Consider the following 26,992-nt stretch of genomic DNA (forward strand, 5'->3'; position numbering starts at 1 on the left):
TTAATTATTAAGTATTTTATGTAAACAAAATGAGTTTATATTTATCATGGAAATGTTATGAAAGAACATAATAACTTGTTTATTATTTGAAGTTAACAAATAAATTCATGATATATTACAGTTGTATTTTTTTAATAAATTAGCAGGGTTTAAAATGTAAAAATTAAAAACAATACTTAAGGGGATAATTTTTTTATAGATACCTACAAGCTTTTATCAAAAAAAAATAAAATAAATGTCATGAGAATTTTATTTTTAAAATGATATGTATTATTTTTCAGATAAAAAATAGAATAGGTATACTTTTCCAGGCATTGGGTATTTGGAACTTTGAAGACAATGAAATCAATTTGTTTTAAAAGTACAATAAATACAAAAAACGAGTAATTTGAACAAGAAATCTTAAACATATTTTTGGATCTTATGATTTTGGTAGTAGATTGAAGAATTCAGTAATAACAGCAACCGAAAACAAGGTTTGCGTTAGTCAGTTTAAAAATTAAATGAAACATTGAGATGGAATAGATAAATTATATAAAATACTAAACAGTATTAGCAATATTAACTAAAATTAAATAGAAAAATTAATCGCTCTTATCATTTTTTATCAGTGAATTAATATCAGTTATAAATATTCACTTTTTAATAAGTGATTTGTGATTATTTTAAAGTCAGCTAGTATTTGTTATTCGATTTAAATTTGAATTTATTATTATTATTATTATTGTTATTATCTGTAAGAACGACAAGAAATCGGAACAAAAAATCGCTGATAGTGGATTAACGTGTTTGATTAGCCGCCGCTGACTTCCAGCCACGCACCCTGGCCGATCGTCATTCGTCATTACTTACTACTCAGCACTCAGTAGTCAGTACTCATTCGTTCGATAGTCGTTGCCGTGTCGTCGTCTCGCCGGTGATAATATTATAGTACGCGCGTTTCTCGTACGCGCACAGGCGTTATCATTATAAACTTAAAGAATAATTTGAAAAAATTAAATCGATATCGTACAAACTACAACGATAAATTGTAATAATAATAATAATAATAATAGTAATAGTAATAATAATAACAATAATGTTGCTACCGAAAACGTTTGATTCGAAAATCGATGGAATTCATGTGATCGTCGCACGTTCGAGACGGTGAACTCTGCTCAAAGCTGACGTCGTTGCATGAATTATGAAGTCCAGTTGACGGACTTCGGCGTCCAAATTACCCTTTTCATCTGTAACCTTACACAATTACCCCTGAGGAACGATAAATAAAAGGTAAATAATTATGTCAAATTGATGATGTTAGTTTTAATTTTTTTTTTTTTTTTATATTGTATAATTGTATTTGTGCCGTCTATGGTTGAAGTCCTTTTTACCAACGGTTGTGTAATTGTTAGTTTTGTCTTGATTATCAATTGTAATAATATTGGGTGTGTACAGTTGGTTAACTATTAGGCATTATCGCATTGGTCAGATCTATAGTATATTAATATGTATTACTAGGAGAAGTATTTTCTGGATTTTTTATGTGTTGTTATGTATTTGGATTCTCTATTTAGCATTAAATTTAAAAAAAGTATAATTCAGTGTTTTAGCAATTAACTTATTTACTGTACTGTCATATCGACGTCAATATTTCAATTTAAAAGTAAAATTTATTACAGATATATTTCTATTATCATAGCTATATCATTTTTTGGATATACTTTAAATAGGTGTAACAACCTTTAGAATTATAAACAAACAGTATATTAAATATTTTCTATTCTAATTGTACCTACTTTTAATACGGTTGGCATAATGTTGAATATGCTTTGTTATATGTGTTCTACACATTGTAATGTAAAATTTTTCCATTTACATAACCATATAATATACATTGGTATAAAAATGGATATCAAATAGATATGTAACTGGGTATATGTAGATATGTTGGATGAAGAAAGTTTAATGCATAAAATAGTTACTATAGGTAGTATACATTTTATTTTCATCAAGTTTGGTATAGGTCTACTAATTCATTGATAACTGAGAAAATGGATTATCAAATCCAATACTTTTTGTTCTTTCTATTTTACTAAATCATTTGTTGGCAGGACTTCATATTACTATATTACTTCAGTGTTTATTGTTGAAATATTAAAATTGTTTTGTAATTATATTTTACTAATGTATGCAGTTTATAATCAAGTATATTAGATATAGAATAAAATTATATTTAATACTTTTGAAAATGATTTAATATTTTAGTAAATTGTTAACCTTCTGTTTGAATTATTTTCATGTAAATTATAATAAATAAATAAAGAAAAGTTAGATAATTATGTTATTTTTTTCTACTTAATTTTCTACTTGTTTTTTTCTTCAGCTTTTACTAAGACATGGAGCCAGTTCGTAAGATAGTACATCCCAAAACATCAGGTCCAGTGGATTTGACACTAATATTAAATTCTGCTGTGAATATGAAGGTTAAATTGCAGCTTATACAAAAGATTTCCGAAAGTCTTGAAGTAACTTAAATTATTTTTCAAAAAATAATTTAGTTTTTCAGTAATAATGTTAATAATTATTTTTTAAATTTGATTTTCAGGAATGTTGTCGATCACAAATTTACTTTGATAATATGGTTGTTATTTTACTTAAATTGTTATGCACAACTGAACCAGTTTTTAGCCCAGACAATGATTTATTTGTAAGTATTATTAAAGGTGGATAATTATAAATATTATTAAAACATTTTTTTTTTTTTTTAATTGATTTTATTTATAATTAAGTTCATAATTACTGTCAATAATACAATTAAATATTTAGAGTAATTTATGATAGGCATGAAGTATAACTATCCTATCATATGAAATGATTTATTAATATAAATATTTAACTGTTTATGACTAATATTTCTATTGTATCTTTTACAGAAAATAAGAAAAATTATACTTCAAATAATTAATAAAGTCATTAATAATCATGAAAAAGCAAAAATTCATCTTCAAAACATCATGAGAACATGCATAAAAGTTATTGAAACCGATAATGAGCAGTGCGCCCTTTGTAGTGTTTTAATTATTAAGGAGTTAATTAATCTTTTTAAGCCAAAATATGATAGTGCTTGTTTAAAAGCAGAGGTATATCCATGATAATATTATTGTTTTATATTTTATAATTTATTTCAGATAATATGTTTTATTTTTATATTAAGTAAATTTTCTAGTATAACATTACTGATTTTTCATTATTGGTCTCAGTGATATTTATTTCTGTATAGTTAATAATTAAAATATAAATATGTATTTAAAAGTATTTTAAATCTGCAATAGTATGTAATATTGTAAAAGATAATTATAGATCCATATGAATAATTTTATAAATATTTATTTTTTCAGATTTATAAACTATTAATGCTTATTAAGGATATATATAACAATTCTAGTACTCTAGAAAAAATTTTTAACTTTCAAAAAACTTCTGATTTAAAAGAATTAATTACTACTATACGCTTAACTACAACTGTCACAAGAAATTCTGTTAATGTAAGTATTAATATATTTTTATAGATTTGTGTTAAAATATGTTTTATATTTTAGATTCACTTATGCATAATACATATATTATTATATTATTTTGAGTAATTTAATTAAAATTATATTCCCTACATTCACAAATTAATTTTTATATTTCAAATTTATAATTCATAATATGACTTATTTTCAATTTTTTATCAAAACTAAGTATTTTTTAGAACTTTTTTTACTTAGTTATTAAAATCTAATTTTAGGTTAATTTTAATAAAAATTATTTTGTTTTTAAATAATCATCTACAATTTTTATTTTGTTTGTTTTTAGTATATATTTGTTCCAATGGGAAAAGTATCACTTAAAGTTTTAAAGGAACTTGCGTTGTTATTGAAAACATATTATGTGTTTTATAGTGAAAATCCAGCTTTCAAGAATGATATTTTAGAATTGATTCCAGTACTCATGAGCTTTTTTAATATAGAGATCAATTATAAGTAAATAACATTAACAATTTTGAATATTTATTAATATGATAAATATTAATTTATAATATACTTACATGAATTATATTTATTCTATGTTTTTAATTCTACTTTAGACCAGACCTCAGAGATTTAATATTGGATTTAAAACATGCCCAAGTGAGGTTATTGTTTTTTTTTTCATCATTTTTGAAATGTACTAAAGATGGAGTTCGTTTACATTGTCCTACATTGCCCAGTAGAATTATAAGTCTAATGAATTGTAACATAGCATCAAATATTAGTAGTATTCGTTCAGAATTGCTTTCAGCATTTGAATCTTTTGTACTCATTGATTATAAACATGGTAAATTAAATTTATTTTAGTAAAAAAAAAATAAATAAATTCCCCTCAATTGTCATAATTTTATTTTTATAGAATTTTTACCGTTCATGGATAGATTTTTAGATGAGACATTAATCACTGGAAGATCTTGGACATCAAAATATGCATTAAGACCTAAAGCTTATGTATATATTGATCATCTTATCACACATTTACACAGTCAATTATCAATGAATTATTTAGTTCGTGTTATTCATTTACATTTTACTAATTTATTAGATTCCACTCTCCAACCTGAGTAAGTCACTACAGTATAAAATATCAAAACAATTTTAAAATACAATATTTAATAATAGACAATGTAGACAATAATGTGATATAAGTTTCATTTTATTTAGATGTGTGTATCATTAATATAGAATATTTCTTTTTAGATATCAAATAAATTTGTGTAACATGGTCATGAATGTATTAAGTTGCATTGTTCAAAGACAAAATAATACAATTACTAACTTGAATTTAATTGAAGATGATAAGAGTTCTGTAGTAGATTTATTTTATCGAGTACTTCAAATTTTTATAATAAAGTTGAAGCAGTTCCAAAAGTTTTATTTACCACAATTAAATGAGTAATATTTTTAATCAGTATCTATATATTAAGTTATTTATAGTAGTTTATCTTATTAAAGTATTTGTTAATATTTTAGGTCTAGCTTTTCAAAAGAAAATGATAATGAAAGCATTTCATCTATTTTAGCAGGTATGATAAGAATGAAATTTGAATTATGTATGGTCTAAGTGAAATATGTAATATAATACTTAGTGTGTATTAAATTTTTAACATTATACTATGTATTAACAATTTACTTTCAAACAATATTTATTTTTATTGTTTAATGTATCATCAATATTTTTCCTCGAATATAGCAAGTTACTTTATTAGCCTTATTCATTATATCATATATTTTATTATTACTATAATCCATTACAACATTTTTTATTATTAATATCCATATTTTGTCTAATAGTTTTTTACATATTCATTAATGGCAAAAATATATTTTGTGTTTTTTTTTTTTTTTACATTTATTAATACACTTAATAAAACCATTGCGGTGTTCAACAATTTTACTTAATGATAACATTTTATTAGATTTCTGTCAAGTCAATAATAAGCTTTATAGCTTTTGAACAAATTTTACTCTCTATAATTAGTCTATTAAGAAAAAAAATAAAATCTTTTCATGTAACAATAACATACTCTTGCCTATTAAAAAGAATAAATTATTTATAGGTGTTTAAATATTTTAACATAATTATCTTATTAGGTTTGAGTAAATGAAATAGAAATAGAATTTTTCATAATTTTTATGTGTTATTTAACTTACATAATTTACTTTTTTTTTTAGGAAAACTAACAAAAGAAAAAGAAGATTTTAAATATGGTTATCATCCATCACAAATAGCTCCTTATTCTTTAGCCGATTCAAAACGGTTTATTAAAATAATTATTCCAGCAATTAGAACAGTGTTCCAATTTATTGTAATTATATTTTGGTGCATGATTAAAAAAAAAATAATTATAAATAATAATAAATGATTTTAGGTTAAAATTGAAGGAGAAAAATTTTTAATTCACCCTCAATATAAAAAAACATTTAATCATTTTGTAAATCATTCATTGTTGTCATTAAAAATTTGTGATGATTCATTGCCAAAAAAAGAAATGGTGAAAGAAATCCTTCTTGCTGTAAGTAAATGTATTTTAAATAATATTTTGTTGAGTATTGATGTTTTAATAAGACATTCTAATTACATATTATATTATCTGCGTCTGACAAATATACTACATTGTCTGTTTATTTTATGGACATTTTACCTTGACCTTTTTGTTTATCTAGTTTTATTATAATTATAAAATACATTTATTCATACAATTTTTAAACTTAATTGCTAAATTGATTGACTACATTACTATTTATTATTAATGCTTTTATGATAAGTTAATTTTTTTTTTTTCATTTTAAATTCTTTAATATTTTATTTTAATTACATGTTTTTATTTCATTATGCATAATGTATTTAATATTTAATAATTTTTTCAGCTTTCATGTATCAGTCCAATTCATCTTAAGACTTTGATTAATGGAGACCATTTAGTTAAACAGATTTATGCTAATAATCTAGAAACATTATTTTTTGAAATGGCACTGAACGATGAAATTTTAGTTTCAACTTTTAGCAATTTAATATTTGAGTATATATTAAACAATCTAATTAATGAAAATGAAAAATCGCATATATTTGATTTGGTTGATAAGATTCAATTAAATGTCAAACTAAACTATAATGATGATAAACGTGATGGATATGTTTACAAAATTATCGAAGCGTAATTAATTTTAAATTCATAATTAATTAGTTATCATAAATAAATAATTTCAAATTTCAGTATGGTAATTTGAGAGTAATTATTTCAATGTTTTTTACAGATTGATGAATAATTTGAGAAACACAAAATATCCTGTATTTTTTATTGGAATATTAAAAACAATGTTAATTATTGTTGAAACAGCAAGTTATGATTTTGGAGAAAATACGTATTCATTAATTAGATGTCTGCTTTGCGGTATTATAAACTTATTTTTATACTTTTAGATTTTCAAAAACTATTAATTATGTGAGAGTGAGAGTTTTTCTTGTAAGATATGGTTTTAAGTAAAAAATTTGTCACCTGCAAACATGTTAATTACGCTTTAATATTTGCTACATAATTATTAAACAGAGTATAAACATACAAGAATATCTATTAAATATTTTAGAATGATTATCATGAATTGAAATAAGACTTTTGGAAAATAATAGAAATTATCTAAATACTTATTTTAAGAAAACTAATAATCTTATGTCTTCAGTACACACATGAGTAATACAACTTAACTTTATGTCAATGCCAATTTTTCTTTAAAATTTCAAGTAGATAATTTTAAATACATTTTCTACAAAATGGTTTTTCAATCACATACTTTAGTAAAACATAGTTAATAAGAAAAAATAAATAATTGATTTTTTTTATTTAATTATATTTTAAACATATTCTTTTTATACTTGAAATATCTTAGATATTTTTAAATAACTATTTGAGCACCGATTGTTTATTTAATAACAAAATCTAAATAAACATTTTGTTTTTTTAAATATTGATTTTATAGAGATATATTGGTATTTGTATTTAAATACGTCAGTTACAATGTGTATGTGTTTACCCAAAGGGTTAAAACCCTTTTATTTTCAGAAAATACATTTAATTTTAAAAATAAAAAAATAATAATTTGAGATTACAATTGTCTTTATTATTTAATTATTGTTATAAAATTATGTTAGACATACTTGTTTGATGGGATATAATCTATGAAGTGTGTGATTATAGTTTTGAAACCAATATTCTCAATAATTGTGTTACATAAAATTATAAATAATCCATATTGAATAGCAACTATTATACTATTTAGTGTCCTTTCATTTCTAAATACATGTTTTCTTGAAACTATATACTATTTGTAATTATTAAATTTTTAAAGTTATTTTTAATTTGTACATTTATCCAAATAATTTATTTATATTGTTATACAGATTTACTTTCATATCACAAAAGTTTAACAAATGATGCAGTTGTAACAAAAGTTGCAATTGCAGAATTGTGTTTATCTGAGTGTATGTTTAAAGTGGTTCTTCATTCTCATGTAATGGATCTATTGTCAGTAATTGCTTATTCGTTTCAAATACCTGAATTAACTCCACAAGTATGTATATAACTCACTTTATTTTTTTTTTAATAAATTTAAATGAAATTAATTATACAAATATTATAATAATACGTAATATATATCTTATATTTATAAATTAAATATTTATTAGGACTGTACCTATTGACATTGTCAATCTTAATTTAAAATTCTAGCCAAAATATAGTTGTCCTTTTTGGATAAATATTTTTAAATAAGTAAGTGTTTTAGACAATATTCATTAAAAAGGATATCTTATTCTTCAATATGATTTAGACATGTTATTATGTACTTAATTTAATAACACTTATTTATGCAAGGTGATATTCATTTATAAAAACCAAAGTTTTATATTTCATATTTTAACTATAGATTTGTTTTAATTTTACAATTTTTAGATACTTTTATAATGTTAGCTTTTTACTTTAAAAAATACTTGTGTAAAATGTTGTCTTATAAATATATTATGTATAAAGTTTATGAAAGTGGAGTTTGTACATTTTTCTAATAATTTGTGTCGTGGTGATGAAATTTTCTATTAAAAATTTTGTTGATCCAAGACAAAATATTTAAATTTATTCTTGTTTTTCATTTATCAATAATGACATTTAATTTTTAAAAATAACAAAGATTAAAAAAAACATTTAACTATCTAAAATTAAATGCAATATAAAACTGTTTTAGAGTCAATAAACATAGTACTAAAAATGATTGAAGCATATTATTATAATTATTTTCATTATGTTTTAATAAATAAGTCATTAAAATGTATTTTTTAAATCATTTTTAGGGCCTTGGTATTTTAGAGAAGTGTTTAGATGTCTTGCCAGCTCAATTTTTAGATGACCCCGTTCTTCCAGTTCGAAATGAAATCATGAAAGGATTGTGTGATTGTTTACAAAGTCCTCATGAATCAATTTCACTGCCAGCTGTTAGGTAGATTTAATTTTAAGAGAATATTTGAATAATGCTATTATTATTATTGGCATAATTTTTTTTTTTGTTAAGTTTACTCGGAAAGTTTGGAGGTCTTAATCGAAGTTCAGTTATGAAAACTGACCACCTTGAAACTCAAAAACAATTTCATCAAGTTTCTAGGAAACCTAAAATATGTATAGCATATGATGATTATGATAATACCATATTAGAAATGGATATTGAAACTGTGAGTAAAAAAATATGAATTCAGTTATAATACTAACTTTAGTTTCATCATTTTTCATACATATATAATTATAATGAATAATTCAAGGTTTTATTTTTAAATTAAATCATAAACTTTTAATCAAGTTAAACATTATTGTGATTTAATTTAAAAAAATATTTTGTATAATTAAACTATAGAATCTATAGATTATTTTAAAGTATTTGTATAAATTAAAATTATATTTATATAATATTTGATGATTGCTGTTTATAAAATGAAATATTTGGACTTAATTATTATTTAATTTACTATGTTTTTTTTTATATTTATTACATCTTAATTAATTAATGTTTTTCTAATTCATTAAATTGAATTGTAAATTTTTTAAATATTTTATTTATATTTTATAGGGTGTGAATACTGCTACTCAAACATTAATCTCGGATGATGATAGATTCAATAGATTACAAAGTTGGAATGTTATAAGAGGATATCTTACGATATCAATGGAATATGATTCTAATAGAATTTTACAATTATTGTCAAATATCAAGTAAAAGATTTTACATTTTTTTTTTTTTTTAAATATTAATTCTCAAGTGTAATATCCAACATACATAATATTTATACAAAATAATCCTTATTATTTTAGTCTGTATTATGTTACTTATTTCTAATATTAGTATTTGTACTTTAGTATAAAAATATATCTAATAATTTGTTTATATACAAATAAAAAGTATTTGAATTGTATGCCTACTGATAATTAGGAAAATAGTTATTCAAAATATCTTAAAATATTAGGAAGTTAATGTAGTCTATATTTTAGAAATAAGCTAAATAAATATTTTTTAAAATATTGAATTTAAAAGTAAATTTATTGATGTTATGAATAAAGCTACCCTAGAATAAGATGGAATTTAAAAACATTAATCACCTAAATCTGATATTGTATAATAGTAAATATTGTAAAGTTAAAATATTGATTCATAAATTTATTAATTTTTTTAGTATTTCCAACAAGTAAAGCTACTTCAAAATTTTGAACTTTGATGTATTAAGAATTAATTAAATAATATTAAAACTATACATTTGAAGCATAAGAAAAAATCTGAAACCTACAATTTCTGAACCTCTTTATCATTATTATTATAAAGTAGAAATCATATTTATTGTTGAAGATAACTACTATGTTATATAGTTATATAATGTATGTTGGATTTTATTATTAATAGTATATTTTTAAAAATACATATTTTTTAATCATTGAAATATTAGCTTATATGGAAAATATCTATAAATTTCAGTCTGGAAACATTAATAGAAAAGTTTGCAGATAATGAATTGCGGTATACTAACTCTATTATCGATGAAACATATATTAAAGCATTAACTGGTAATTAAAAATTGTATTTTTTCCTTAAATATCAAACATGATAACATGTTTAGTATAAAATATTTATAATCAATTACCTCTTTGTAGTTTGATGTTTTGGGAAATTAATTTATTAAATTGATTTACAATTTAAATGCTTAGATTGTTAAGGGTATTATTGCAATACCAAATTAAACAATATTTTACATTTATTAAGTTTTTCAATATTTACTATTTAGGTTTAATGATTTGCTGTGATGATGAGTATTTGAAGGCAGATGCTTTAACATTATTTGATGAATTCACCAAAAGAATTATTCATATTTCCATATGTCATTTTAGTGATATTTCATACGGATACTTTTTAGAAGTTAATCCTTACGTTATAATTGATGCTATTTGTGAAGTATTATCAAATGAAAAGGAAAATATTTCGCAGTTTGGCGTAAAAGCTACAGAATTTATTTTAAGAGAATCGCAAAAAATCTTAGGAGATAATGTATATATCAATTATTGTATATGTTTATAAATTCTATTTATTTTAATATTTATTAAATATGTATTACTATTTCAGGTGGTTTATTTTCCTTTTATTACTTACATGTTCCAGCAATTTTGTGAACTTTGTTACGATTTAAGTTGGATTTGTAAACGTGGAGGTTGCTTAGGACTACAGACTTTGTTTACAAATTTATTAAAAGAAGAGACTGAGGCTAATGAATATTCTAATTGGTTTATTAAACATTTTAATAATACATTTAGAGCCACGCTGTTTATATTTTTCGATTATAACAAACATGTATTACTCTTAATAATTTGTATTTTATAAGTGTTGGTAACATAATATTTATAATTTAATTATATTTATTTTAGTTGACATTTGGTACTCTAAAAATTGCTGAAAGTAATTTAGATTACATGTTAAACTGGCTGTATTGGGTTAAACCAAAAAATCCATCACATGATTTAATACAGGATACTATTTTGACGGAGATTACTGATTACATAACTGGACCAAATGATTTGCTTAGAGAACAGGTTAAAATGATTAACCATTAAATTATTTTTACCTTTTAACTTGTTATTATACTAATTTAAATTTATTTATAGTCTATAAAAATTATTAATTTGATGGCAAATAAACAACAAAAAACGATTGTGGATATTTTAGAGCCATACCATAAGCAAATTCAACTAGCAATTCCAGGAAATCGATTATTTGATAGTTACACTTTTAAATCTCAAATTGGTATAATGAAAGGGCATATATTTTGTGCTTTGCATTCTATTTCTCTGGAACAATTTGGTAAGTTATTTACATTGGTTAAATTTTATTATATTATTATTTGTAAAATCCTAAATCTCATTTGTATATATAAATATATTTTTTTTTTTAATTATAGACATTCTAAATAAAGTTAATGTATTTTATTTCAATATGATTAATATTGTATGCAAAGGGGATAGTAAAGAAATGAGTTCAATAAAAATGTTTAAATGTTTATCATCTACCCAGTTGTTTGAATTTCGTCAAGTAGCCATGCAAGTTTTAGTACACTGTTCAAGTTTTATGACAAATTCAGATAATATATTAATATTTGAAATATTTTTGAATGCATTAATGAGTTCTGATATTAAAATGCAAGAAATAGTGTACCAGTGTTTAGAATCTCGCAGTATAAATCTTATCATAGAATTAAAAATGGTAAAATTAATTAAATTCAACATTTTGTAAAATTAATACTTATGTATTTTACCTAAACTAAATTTTGTTTAGGTGGATAAATTATTATTATATTATGATGATTTATTTCAAGACCCAGAAAAGGTTACATTAATAAATATTAATTATATTTTGTATATAACAAAATTATTTCCATCTAGTCCAAATAAGATGTTTTGTACTACTATACTAAATTCATTTAAATATTTATGGAACAATTTAAATTGCGGTATTTATAGTAAGCCAATATCACATTTATTATTCTTTTCATGATTTAATATTTTAAATAAACTTAAACTAAAATTTTACAATTGCTTAATAAATTATTATACATGTCTTTTAATAATATTTTTTTATTTCAGGAACTTCCTTGTATGAACTTGAACTTAGTTTAGAGAAAATTATACAAATAGTTAGTCAAATAAGAGAAGCACAATTTTTTCATGTTAAAGAAATCTGTGAACTTGTTTTAAATCAAAATATTTTAAATGTTGAGTTATGTAATAGATTATATCCACACTTGATTGAATGTCTTCTAAAGTTCCCTGTAGCTTGTATACAATTATTTTTTCTAGATCAAAACATAAAGGTTTGATTTTTTGTAATTATTTGTATTAATTGACTATGAATGTCATACTCTTATAATAATAAATTCTGATGTATTTAAAAAAACTTATTTAGAATTCAACATGGAGTTTATTTTTTATTTCAATGATACGCAATGAAAAATGTGAATCTCTTAGAAATGTGTTGACGTCAGACTCTTCACACCTAGAAACTTTATTGGGAACTTCAAAATCAGGTTAGTTTTTATTCTTATCTTTTAATACTATTTTATTTAATGTATGTTATAACATTTAAAACTTATAACTGTAGTTGAATTTTTTAAAAACAAAATAATTTCAATCAATTTCCTGTTTGGTTAATAAAACAGATTTTCATATACAAGAAATGGTAAATTTTAGAATAAACAGTCTATAATGTAAAGTATAAAAAAAATCTGAAAATCATCAGTCATTTTATAATAAAATGCTTTCTGTGGTTAGATATAACCTGTAAAAATTAATAAAAACTTAATGCAAAAAAAAAACATCCAATTTTGAATACAAGTTAATGAGATGAAATTCAGAAATCATGATTTTGCTAGCAGTAAATGCTAAGTTTTACCAGTATTTATAACTTTACTATAAAGTATTATAATATTATATCTATTATTTTTCAGTTAAGAATCAAATTTAAAAGTATATTATAAATTATTAGTGTGTGGCTAACGTCATTATGTTTATGACTTTAACTTAGAGTAAAATAAATTTACATACATTATATGCTAACATGTTATTAGTTGTCATTAATGTTCATTATGAACTTAACATTATTCTTTTTTTATATATATTTAGATACTCCAAGATATATTCAATATGCATGTGTTAAAATAATATATAATTTGTTAAAAATGACCAAAAAATGGATTTTTAACTCAAACAAAATTATACACTCTCTACTAAATATTTGGTGCAGTATTAAATTCAAAGTAATTTTTACATATTTTTATTTCATATTATTTAATAAAATAATATTTATTTTATATAGTGAAACTTCCATTAATCGAAATATTTATACTAATAAAACATCACATTAGATCAAATTGATTTAATTTTATAATACAGATTATTTTTGTTGCTCATGAGATTTAATAATATGGAAATTTCACTATATTTATATACCTTATTGAAGACATAATTTTTGTCCAGTAGTTCTTAAAGGCATAAGTTTTTTTGAGATTGAGCTAAAGGCTCTATGGAGAAATTAAACTTAAATATTATTAGTTTCATTTTAATAATCATCATGATTGATTATTTACTAATTATTTTTTAAAATTAATATTTTTGCTTTTAGAAATAAAAGTTAAAGTACTAGTATTAATTGTCAGAAGTCTTATCAAATTAATAGATTAGTTAATATGGTTGCCAAAAGATCGGTACTTTTTACCAAACAAAATAACTAATATTCCTGTAGTTCATTTTTGACATGTGTGTGCGTGTATAATTTCTTTTATGCACAATCACACATTCTAATGACCACTTATTATTGCACATATATTTTACCCGATTCAAACTCACATATATAAAAAAAATTGCTTACATTAAACTCTTTAAAACGATTGATAATATACATAATCAAGTTTTAAAATGAAAAAATAAAAATTGAAAGAAATTATAGAAGAAAATTATGGAAAAATCTGAAGTTATTTTCAATAAAAATTTTAGTTTATTTTATTCCTCTGTTTTTCTCTGTGACAAAAAACTTTTCAATCTTATTGAATTTCTCCAGAACTATGTTTCGCCGCCTAATATTCTTAATAAAGACATTGATTTACAATTGTATTTTGAACTAATTATTAATTGTCGTGATTTTTTAAGGAACGTTTTAAAAATATAGCTGCTGTTCAATCAACAGAATGGGATGAACCTAAATTGATACTAAAAATTATAATTGTTTATTATCGAGATCATACTAATGAAGTTTTTATACTTTTTCATTTACTTTTTGTGTTCTCGATGCGATTTCCTATTGATATAAATGTAAGTTTTATTCAATAAATTTTTTATTTATACATAAACTTATTTTTATTTTTTATTTTGTTGAAACAGTTTTTCAGAAAATTTTTAGAAAAAGAAATAATACAATCAAGTACTATACAATGGAAACGAATTGTATTTTTTCAATTTATTGAATTGTATCAAAAAAAAAATGCAAATATTGATATTTTAGGAAAAATACTTCAATATATAATATTACCATGTTTTTCAGTGTCTTATAAAAAAGGGGAAAAACAACAACTATTATGTACATTTACTAAATCTAATGAAAATATAATTGGAGTTGTTTTAAATAAAGTAAGTATTTCCTTTTTTATAAAAGTTAATTAAACAATAATTTTACACTGAATATGTTTATAGGCAAATATTATGTATGCTGATACACATAATTATTTTCATGATTTCTTTTTGTTAATCATTGTAGATTATAATTATACATCGTTAATAAACAAATAATTTTTATACATTTATTCATATTTTCTTTTCATTTAAAATTAAGTTGATTATAAAATCAATGGATAAGTACCTATCTAAATAGATGAACTGCCTAAAGATTGTGATCTCTATGCTATTAGAGGCTTATAATTTAAAAATATTTAAAAAAATAGCTTCTTGAAGATTAATAATCATTAATGAGTTATTAGGTATATTAATTATTAATTATATATTTTTATTTAGAATTAAAAATTATATTTATTCTTAATTTATAATACTTTTTGAAAAATATATTCCTTCATCTTAGATAATACAAATTTTAAATTGTAAAGATTTTTACCCAATTATTCTATTATGGTACAATAAAAAAAAAAATTAATATTAATTGATGTTTAAGAATATTTTTTAAAACGATTCTGTGTATCAGTGTATAATTTATTTAAGCATTATTTTCTGTTAATTTATGTTTTAGATTTTTAATAATATTCGTATTGTATTAAGTGGATCTGATTTTGATGGAATTAAAGTATTCTTATGCCAACTTATTTGTCTGTTAATTGATGACTTACTGTGTTTCAATGACAATGTTTGTGAATTGATATATAATTCCATAATATCTTGCACATGGTTTAGATGTACAATGGACATAAATGTTAAATATCACTGCTATTTGATTTTAACACACATAATGTTATCTGAGAATCCACCAAAAAAAGAAAAACTTAGTCAAAGTTAGTTGATTTGGATATCATAAATATTTCATTATTTAAATATATTATTATTTAAAATATTATTAAATCATTATAAAAATATATTGTTTAAACACTGTGTCTAAGGAAACAGATATATATGTTTATTAAGCTCTACTTAAAGGTGTTCATTATCTTCACAGATATTTATGTGCACATTATAAATATAGATATCTGTGTTTCTAAACATATGTTTAAATACTATTTTTTAATTTAATTATTGTAATGATTCTAGTGATACATTATGAGCTTTTAAAAGCTAGCTCTAGTGAAGCATTGCCAGTAATAAATTATTCATTAGACTTGATAGTTTCTGCTATCTGTGAAAAAAATGGTAATGTACAAGGTTTAGTTGCATGCATTAAGAAGATATTGACCAACGAATCACAAAATGTGCCAATTTTACATCATATTAGTTTATTTTTAATTAAATATAATACAGTAAGTTTTAATAAGATTATTACTATTGTGATTTTTATTAAAACTAAACAATTGGTATTTATGTATTATTTAGTTATTTTACCCATTCAAAGAGTTCTTGCTCCGTAACATTTTAGGAGCTTTATTTCCAATTGCTAAGAATAACAATATACCCGAGTTTAAAAATACAGCAATAGAATTAGCATGCATGATAATTAGCTGGGAACTTTCTGATGACTCTTCAAATACAGTAATATATTTAATATAATATTTTTTCAAAAAATTGTTATAGTTAATTTTTTTTTAACATGTTTAATTAATAGACATTAAAATTGCCTATAAAACGTTCAATTGATGAAGCACAATCTAAAGTAGAGAATAATAACATACTGCCAAAAAAAAAGAAATCATCTGAATTTATTGATAACTGTTTGAACTTTTTGGCAATGGTTGGATGTCAGGTATTGTAGTATGTTCATTATAAATGTTTATTATATTTTGTCTAACACACATTTATTTCACTCCAGACACATGATGATAAACCTGAAAGCTTGATAACAAAATTAGCAATACGTAGTAGAAAGTTATTTAAAAATATAATAAGCACTGAACCAATCAATATTACGGAACTAAAATTAAAATTTGGGTGGTTTGAAAAACTTTTGGAATCGTTTCTGAAAAAAGAACAACTTTTCAAACAAAACCCAAAAATGCTTCATGGCAATTCTTCTGCAAGTTTAATGAACTTGTTAGCAGCATATGATACTGTATCATTCATGCTAAATGTTTTACCTCAAAATATTATGATAGAAGCTTTGAAACCTGTTCAGGATCATCTTATCAAATTGCTACAATTTGCATTTATTGAAGTAATAATATTATTACTTTTAAATACTAAAGAAGTTGCATCTGCATTTACAGTTAAAATTGAATTATTCATTTTATTTTAATAGGGTTCTACTTTAAGCAATCCACATAGTCATAGAGAGATTTTAATAACCAATCGACATCTCTCTATATCACAAGTCAAACAAGTGAGTTATTTGTTTTTAAAGTAATTTTTTTGTTATATCAAAAGCCAATGGAATGTTTTATTTTAAATTTATTTAATTTTATATTTTTTTAATATTTAGTGTAATGAAGGCACATTAAAATTAATAACAGAAATTTTAAAAACTTTCCCATCAAATGAAGGACTAGAAAAGTTGCATTTATATATTCAAACGGTATGAATGAATTTTTCACATGATATGACTTTATTTACATTATAAATGTATTTTTTAGATCATTTCAGAGGGTTTAAGTAGTAATTGTTCAAACAAATTGGAAATTAGTTTGACATTATTAAGAGTTTCATTAATATATTTTCCAAATTATATGAATAACGATTTACTTAATACTATGGGAGATATAATGTTTAAATTTAATGAAAGTTAGTATACTAATTATAAATAGTGTATCATGTAAAAATAACTAATGCATGCTAATTTGATTAATTAAAATATTTTAATAATATATTAATATTTTTTTTTAGATAATAGTAATTCAAAGGTTAAGGTACAATGTTTAGAAATACTAAAAACTCATGTTGATTCATTGCCACGTGTTGGTAAGCAAGTTTTTATTGAAAAAGTAGTTATAGAAAATTTGGATAGAGCTAGAGATTTTGAAAACAATATACCATTTGAAGTGCAAGTAAAATGTTTTGAACTTATCATTAATTACATAAAAGATATATCTGAAGCTGCTGAAGGAGTATTATTAAATTCAACACTTTTAGAATATATAAAAACTACAACTGACGAGCGAATTATGATAATCATTTTAAATGTAATTTAATTAAATTTATTTTTATTCATTAATTTTATTATTTTTTTAAAATTTATTTTATATACAATTTTTTATTGTAAGATCTTATAATTTGAATATGTTTTTTAGGTAATAACTAAATGGATTGAGATTTGTAGAGATGAGACTGTATTTTTCAATTGTCAAGTTCTTAAAATTTTAAAATCCATCACTATTATCAATCGCTTTCCAAAATTAACTGATTATTGTTATAAATTGAATCTTGAAATTTTCAGGTAATTTGTTTTTAATTATTCTTACTTCTTTATTTTTAATTATTAGTGTCGAGCTGCTATGTTTTAATTTTGCTTATCTAAAATAAATTGATTCATTAAATAATATGTTATATAACAAAATAATCATCAAAAATATTGAACAAAACTAATGAGTTTTTAAGTAATTTAAACAAAATAGTTGTGAATGTAATATTATCAGATTTTTAAAAAAATTAATAATTTTGAATAGTTAATTTAAAAATATATTACTTATGAGTTATGAATAATTGAAAAAATACACTAATATACCATATCAAATCTGAGAAATGTATTTTCTAATATACATGGTAAAATGATTTTTTTTTTTTAATGATTAAAAATGTAATAAGTAATTTAATTAATATTGATAATTATAATGTTAAATTAAATATGAATTCACTAAAAATTCAATAAATTTTATATTTATTATATTATAATTATTTCATAATAAATATTTTACATCACAACAGACAATAACAACATTAACATTATTGGCTATTCCAGATTATTGTAATATTTTAAATTAAGATAATTCATAATTTTTTATTAATTGATTAATTTAATTAATTAAATAGTTTTTTTCAAATTAATATTTTGTAGCTAAATTGGTAAGATAAAGAGTTATAATTCATTGTATCTTATTATTTAACTTCAGTTAATTTAATATTTTCTTGTAAGTCAGCCTAAAATTATGAATTTCTGAGTTTAGTTAGTTAATCTTGTCAATTTATCATTGATTAATTTTTCAAGAGATTTTAGAGTTACATGTTTATTGGTAGTACCAATAAAATATATACCAATATATTCATGTAAAATAACTTAAATTTATAATTTTCAGAAATTGGTACTTCTCGGAATGTATAGAATTTGGTATCAATTGTAAATCTCCGTCAATAAGATATGAATTCTTAAAATTTTATGATACATTATGGCGTGATGGTGGATTATGCATGAGATTGTACACATTGATGTCTAATGAATTAAGTTATAATTTAAATGCTTCTATTGCATTTTATGTTCAACTGTTACTGATTAAAATATCCAAAAATACTAAACTCCAAGGCGATTTTCCATTATTAGTAATAAATAATGTGGTAATATCTTATAAAACTGTTATATAGTAAATTAATTCTTTTATTATTTTTATTTTACTTTATGTTTTTTATTTTTAGGATGTCTTTTCAAAACCTAGTAATTCTTCAATATCTTATCCAGTACGAAATATATCTACATTTGATATATGCTTCTCTGTAGCACAGTTATGTTTTGTTGATGAGGACTTAGCTAAAAACTTATGGATATCATTACTTCCCGATGTTTGGAGTTTGTTTAATGATGATCAAAGAAACTTACTATCTGCAAGAGCAATTAATTTTTTAGCAAAAAGTAAACTAAGAAATAACTTTATGGCAGCGTTTTATGAAGCTATTATTCTTTGTAAACCAAATATTAATTTTAAACCGTATGTTATTTACTATGATTGGTTAAATTTACTATAAAAATGTATATGGATGTGATGTAATGTAGATAAATATTTATTTTAGTTATCAAATGACGTATATCGGAAAAACATACAATTTATGGTATTTAGTTATTAAACAAATGGAAGATATATGTAATTACTACAAGCATGATAAAAAGGATGTTAGTGATATAAATTAAATACTCATATTTTGGTTCTATTAAAATTTAATTTAAATGTAATGTATATTATTTTTAAGGAAGCTGTTGAAGGAATGATTCAGATGTATTCTCTATTACGAGAAGAAGATGTTTTAGAAAGTCTTTTTCAAAATACAGTAAAATGTGAAGCCACAAAAAAAGCATTGTCTCTTGAGCAACAAGGATATATTAGAGAAGCTTCACAAATATATATGGAATTATTGGATAAAAAAATGAATGGGACTAAAATTTATCAAAATAACTCTTACAATAAAGATAATATGTTTAGAAAGATTCGTTTAACTAAGTAATTATTGTTTTTGCTACAACTACCACGATGGTTTAAATTAATTCACTAATTCGATTATCAACCACTTGTTACAGATGCTTAAGAGAGTTAAACGAGTGGAGTTATTTAAGTGAAAATGTACTAGAAGATGATACCTTTTTATTAAATATTGAAAATAGATGGAAAAACACGATTGAAAATTCTGATTATGATGATTTAAGATGGTATTTGGAAAATAAACAAAATATTTGGCCATCTAAATTAGTTTGGAAGGTGATTTATAAATTAAAATAATTTATTTATACATAATTAAAAAATTGTATAAAGTTTAATTGATTTAAAACTTCTTAACCGTAAAAATAAATGTTGTTATTCATTTTTTTTAAACGAATTAAAAATTTATTTTCTTTTTCTTTTAGTATCATTTTTATTTGGGAATGTTAGGATTAAAAGAACTAGATCAACAAGTAATGTTTACTGTCCAGGAACACATCGAACTTGCTTCTACTGAAATTATCGATAAATGGAAAGTATTACCAAAGTATTTATGCAATGCTCATATCCCTTTACTTCAAGCCACCCAATTGGTATGTTGGCCAGATTAAATTTAATAGTTAACTAAATAATTGTATCATATTACAATTAAATTATTATATTGTTTTAAATAGATAGTCGAAGTACGTGAAGCGCTTAATATCCAAACTAGTTGGTTTCAATCACCAGAAAATATCAATAATGTTAATGCATTAATTCAGATTTGGCACAATAGAAATCCATGGATTGGAGATAGTTTAAATGTATGGAGTGATTTGATTTCATGGCGACAAACATATTATTCATTTTTGAATCAACATGATTCAAATTTAAAATCACATTTCATAAAATCTGCTCAGGTTTATATTTCTAAATACAACTTAATATCAAATAGTAATCATCTTTGATAACTATTCACAGGATAAATCAAAACTAATTTTTGGAGAGATAGCATTGAAGCACAACATGGCTGATGTATCAATTAATATATTAAATGGTATTGATCTTAATAATATTACAACATCTAATTGGTTGCATAAGATGAACTTGGAGGTAAAATGTAAACAGTCAAAAGTTTTAAAATGCCATAAAGTTAGTATAATATATGTAATAAAATACATTTTTATTTATTCACTATACACATTCATTTTAAATTTTTATCAAATGTATGGTATTATAACATTGTAAATGTTTAATATTATGACTATATTAATTTGTATTATAAAAAGGATGACCGATCATTGGTTATACATTTATAATATATTGTGTATTAAGTACTAATATTTTATTATTATTAGCATTCCTATAACATTTTCGACTTTTTTTTTTAGAAATTCAATGATCTAGCCAATTTACCTTTACACAATGGTTTTATGGATGATATGAAACCTCTATTATTAACAATCGTAGGTGGCTTTCAAGATTATTGTGGTTACACAGATATTGCTTCAAAATATCATGCCATGTTTTTTTCTATTGAAAATACTAAGAAATCTATTGATATTGAATGGCAATGTGTTATAGAAGATAATTTTAAATTAATTCCTTTACGTGTACATAAATGCACCAACCGACTATCACAATTGAACACATTTTTAACAACTTTAAATTGTAACGAAATATTAGAAAATGCTTGGCTTCAATGGGCAATATTAATTGAACACAATTTTAACCAGTCATCTATTAAAGACGTAAATATCGCATTATCTGCTATAAAATGCTATATCATAGCATCTACATTCACTACTAATATTAAATGTAATATTGTAATAGCTAGAGTAAGTATCAATTAGAAAGTAAAAAATTAAAATTATTTTTTATAAGTAAAAATTGTTTTAATTTAGATTTTATGGCTTTTAACATACGATGATAACAAGTATACACTATTACGTGCTTTTGAAAATTGTAATTTTATATTTTCTGATACATGGCTTCCTCAAATGCTAAGTATCTTTGTTGAAAAAAATATCAAAGCCATTGATAAAATTATTTCAAAGGTAATAAAAAATGTTAATTCTTTACTATTAATTATTAAGATATTCAAATCAAAATTTATTAATTAAATTTTAATTAAGTTTTATTATTACTTTAATTTTTTTTAACAAATACCATGTTCCATCGAACGAAATTTAATTTATTTTTATAATGTAATTTAATTTTATAGATAGGACAATGGTATCCACAACAAATGTATTTGATTTTGAACAGAATGTACCTCACTGAAAAAATGAATAAAACAATGGTAATGTAAATTATAAATGGTAGTTGTACAATATACAATTATAATACTTTTAATAATTAAATAAAAACTTGTTATTAATATGATTTTTGTTTAGGAAACTATGTCTACAAATACACTGACATGTACGTACATTATTTTTCATGTCTATATCTTTAATTAATTATTTATCCTTATTTTAATAATATTTTATTATTCATAAAACAGATGATGTTCGAAAGAAAACTTACCAAATGTTAAAAATTGATAAGATCAAACAAATGATGATTCTTCTGCAGAAGTATAATCTTGGTATAACTCAGTTGGATTATTTTGTTGATCAGGTTAGTGTTTAATACAGTTTATTAAGAAAACTTTATTATTTATTTATTTCTGTCTTAATTTAATACTGTTAAATATTATCATTTATAATCAATTTCTAAACTACATGAATTAAACTAACTTGAGCATTTAGTATCTAACTTCAATCAATAAATGTCGGATTATAAAATATCAAAAATGTCACCTATACAATAAATTTATAATTATAAAAACTGTTGGGTGTAAAGAATTAAGTATGGTAAGGTATATAATAATGAGAACCTTATAATTATATTTCTTAAATCATTTTTTTTATGGTTATATAAAAAAAATTATTACTGTGATTATTTAACAAATATAATTCATAATGATTTTTCTTTTAATTCTTTTTTACTTATTTTGATTGTAATTAGAGTAACATATGATAAAATATCTTTTTTTGTTTATTATGATACTTCTTTACTACCTTTTTAAAGAAACTATTTAAAAAAACTATAAAATCCATTCATTTCATATATCTACTATCTACCTTATAATTATCATGAAATATTTATAATTTAATAACTACAAGCAGTAGTCTCAGAAATATTAAATTTAAAATATTTAAAACAATAATAATTAATTTAGAATATTTTGCAATTTTTGTCATTTAAAAATAAAAGAGTAAGAAGAGAATCTGGAGTGTAAATTAAAGAATTTAATATTCAATTATTAGCTATTATACATTTATAAAACTTTGAAAGTTTTTGAGCATCAAATAAATATAAAATGAATAGATAATTCTATTGAAATTAATCTTATTCTTAATTTTAAATACTAGAAAAGAAAAAATGCTTAATTATAGTATTTCAGCAACTATTATTTATTTTGATAAAATTAATTATATTAATTTTTAATTTTCTTATTTATATTATAGATAAATTCTTTAGGAGAAAGTTGGGATGAAGAACTACGCCGAAAGTTGTATGAATGCTTATATCTCAGTTATGATATTGCATTTGAAAATAAAAATTTAAATATACGGGTTCCAAGAGAAATTTCAAATTTTATTAAAACTATAATTATCTCTTTTGTTGCTGAAGATGTAAATACAAGTATGCATACTTATTTATAACAATCTAATAAAATAGAAAAATTACTTTGTTATTCTGCTATATTTTATTCACTACACTATAGTAGTGAATGTAGACCTTTATAGTTTTTTGTTAAACTAAATTTTCATATTTATCATGTTTTAATTTAGCAAAATTGCAAACGAAGAAAACATTTTTGGTTCCGGATTACTTGTCAGTATGTTATCCATTCTTCAAGCAAAAATTTTCATCCGATTTCAGCTTTGCTTCAGTTCCTACTATCAAACTAATGATAATCCAACTAAAAAAATGGATCAAGTGCATAGAAAACAAATCTAATTATCCATCTAGGTTTTTACATCATTTTCGATGTCCCACAATCCATCAATTTGATTGGTCTGTGATAAGAATACCCAGTGACCATTATATTGACGTAATGATTTAAAAATTAATTAATAAAATATAATTACTAAATGCTAATCCACTATTCCCTCAATTTTTAATCTATTTTTTGTTATTATCAATGTATTATTAGGATTCTTCTGAGGCTGTCAGAATACATAATTTCAGTGGTTATGTACATCTCATTGACAAAAATGGTACTGTTGTTAAACAGTTGTCTATTCGTGGAACTGATGGTCATATATATACCTACAATGTTTCAAAAGGCCAGGGTATTGAATCCGAAGATAGAATTTTCCAATTATTCAGAGTGGCAAATAGTTATTTGCTTGATTATAAAGTAAAATCGTTTTTATAGTCTAAATTGTAATGCATACTTCATATTCAACTAATCATAAACAATTTTATTTTAGGAAACCGCTAAAAGATTTTTAAAGTTCTCTATACCAAATACATTCACAATTGCACCAAATTTAAGAATGGTTGAAACTAAAAAGAACTCAATATTTTCTCTCTTTGATATATATAGAGAAGTAAATAAGCCTGTGTCATGGGTTCATGAGGATATTGATTTTTGGTTTTCAGTACTAAATACATGTATTATTGTAAGTCAATTGTCATATATATTTTTTAATTTGAAAAAATTAAAATTAATTTCTGTTTGATGTGTTTACAGGCAGAGAGAACTCAGCCTTTGATGGAATCTTTAATTGCAACAGGAAACAAGTATGGTTCAGACGAAGTGTTGAAGAATTGGGTTTTATTGATGTACCCATTGCAATCAGATTATTGGACATTTCGTAAAACCGTAAGTGATATGCTTAGAATATAATTTATTTTACTAATTTGTATGTTTAATTTTAATGAACATTGTTTTTAGTTTGTTGAACATTACTCACTACTTTGTTTTTTTGAGTATGCATTCAACCTTATCAAATTAAAGCCTGAGATGCTAAATATTGACAAAAATAATGGAGTGGCTATTGCGTTACATTATACATTTAATTTGAGTGAAATTCATGGTTAGTATCTCTTTTGATTCAACATTTAGTGAATTTGTGTATTGAATAATAATGACAATTATAATTTTGCAGGAAACTTAGTTTCAAATCATATAATACCTTTTCGTATGACACCAAATTTGACAAATTTTATCACGCCTTATCGAAAACATCAAATGATAAATTGCTTAACTGCGACTGGTCATTGTTTAACCAACAGTATTGATGATATTAGTGTTGTTCTAAAATTATTATTGAAGGATGAATTTTTAGCTAATTATAATATTGTAAGTTATTCAGTGATTTGTTAAGTATTTAGAAATAAATTGGAAGGAATTAAAAAATAAAATAAAATAGTATTATTCAAAAAGTTAATTAATTAAATAATTTAAATACTAATATTTATTCCCATCATTAATTAAATACTTATAGTTATTTATTATGATCATGTAAAATATTAAATTTTTTTAATTATTATTGAGTATAGTATATATATTTTAATACAATAAGTTAAATTACTTTTAGTGGGGGATTATCGTAATTTCTAACATTAAGTAATAAAATTATGATTGATACGTTAGTTAATTTAAATTTATATTTAATTAGACTGATTTTTATTTGTTTATAAGGTGTAAATAAATATATATTCATTATTAAAATGATTAAACAATAATTTGTACTAATTAATCACATTTATTTATACATTGTGATTTTAGAAAACCTATAAAAAAATATCAAGAAATGAACTACAAATTTTTGAAATAGTTGATAAAAATCTGAAGTATATTTTGAAGAATTTCAATAAAATAAAAAATGCTGCAACCCACAATCCAGTAATACTATTAAAATAAATAATTTACAATTTTTTTATTTTATTACAATTAATTGAATTATATTTTTAGATTCCTGATCTCCTATACCAAGCTTTCCATAAAGAATTATTATGTCATGAACGTTCAACGTGGCGTCCTTGGTTATAATCAACTAACTATAGGATTAGTTTGTTATGATAATGATAACTTTTGTATTGTTCTATTTATTATTATGAATTTTACATAATCATTATTTTTTGTAAGACTGCTAATTGTAAATTATTTATGTGAATGTTACTTTTTTAAAGTAATTTTATGATTGTAATTTTTTTTAACTAACTCAGATTTTGAACAAAAATTTTTGTATTTATTAAATTTAATCTCATTTACCATAATTTATATATAATTCTTAATTATTGAAATACACATTGAAATTTTAGTATAATATTATTTAAACCAAACTTATAATTAGGTTTTTTTTGTATTTAATGTTAATAGAAAAGTAATAGGCTTATTTTTTTTTTT

At 22.1% G+C, this 26,992-nt stretch overlaps 1 protein-coding gene across 1 annotated transcript; it reads left to right on the top strand.

Annotated features, from left to right (window-relative positions):
* Positions 1–843: 843 nt before the first annotated feature.
* LOC112599503 (transcription-associated protein 1-like) lies at positions 844–26,732 on the top strand. Its single transcript, XM_025346422.1, has 62 exons — positions 844–1,272; positions 2,366–2,507; positions 2,588–2,689; positions 2,916–3,122; positions 3,381–3,527; positions 3,841–4,007; positions 4,112–4,341; positions 4,414–4,618; positions 4,755–4,949; positions 5,028–5,080; positions 5,730–5,863; positions 5,927–6,070; positions 6,426–6,712; positions 6,813–6,949; positions 7,954–8,123; positions 8,896–9,041; positions 9,114–9,270; positions 9,663–9,805; positions 10,560–10,648; positions 10,867–11,126; positions 11,202–11,426; positions 11,501–11,665; positions 11,738–11,933; positions 12,031–12,332; positions 12,405–12,588; positions 12,713–12,939; positions 13,032–13,152; positions 13,748–13,881; positions 14,771–14,932; positions 15,002–15,247; positions 15,858–16,116; positions 16,370–16,575; positions 16,649–16,804; positions 16,878–17,015; positions 17,082–17,423; positions 17,508–17,588; positions 17,688–17,780; positions 17,839–17,986; positions 18,089–18,384; positions 18,493–18,638; positions 19,495–19,750; positions 19,829–20,118; positions 20,201–20,300; positions 20,378–20,625; positions 20,703–20,880; positions 21,027–21,194; positions 21,276–21,500; positions 21,562–21,732; positions 21,972–22,418; positions 22,485–22,637; positions 22,805–22,882; positions 22,977–23,004; positions 23,087–23,202; positions 24,096–24,273; positions 24,423–24,685; positions 24,788–24,994; positions 25,068–25,259; positions 25,331–25,462; positions 25,535–25,676; positions 25,749–25,942; positions 26,372–26,488; positions 26,558–26,732. The coding sequence occupies exons 2-62, from the start codon at positions 2,379–2,381 to the stop codon at positions 26,633–26,635; spliced, it is 10,890 nt and encodes a 3,629-aa protein (XP_025202207.1). The 5' UTR covers positions 844–1,272; positions 2,366–2,378; the 3' UTR covers positions 26,636–26,732.
* The last annotated feature ends 260 nt before the right edge of the window (positions 26,733–26,992 follow it).

The sequence above is a fragment of the Melanaphis sacchari genome, unplaced genomic scaffold (assembly GCF_002803265.2).
Source record: "Melanaphis sacchari strain LSU unplaced genomic scaffold, SCAv2.0 Contig51_pilon_pilon, whole genome shotgun sequence".
Taxonomy (NCBI): Eukaryota; Metazoa; Arthropoda; class Insecta; order Hemiptera; family Aphididae; genus Melanaphis; species Melanaphis sacchari.

Bases quoted from the DNA above. Each gene is read 5' to 3' on its own strand.
- LOC112599503 (XM_025346422.1), top strand. From the start codon at position 2,379: ATGGAGCCAGTTCGTAAGATAGTACATCCCAAAACATCAGGTCCAGTG. The intron at 4,342-4,413 runs GTAAATTAAATT...TTATTTTTATAG, and splicing joins ACTCATTGATTATAAACATG to AATTTTTACCGTTCATGGAT. The intron at 16,117-16,369 runs GTTAGTTGATTT...TAATGATTCTAG, and splicing joins AAAAGAAAAACTTAGTCAAA to TGATACATTATGAGCTTTTA.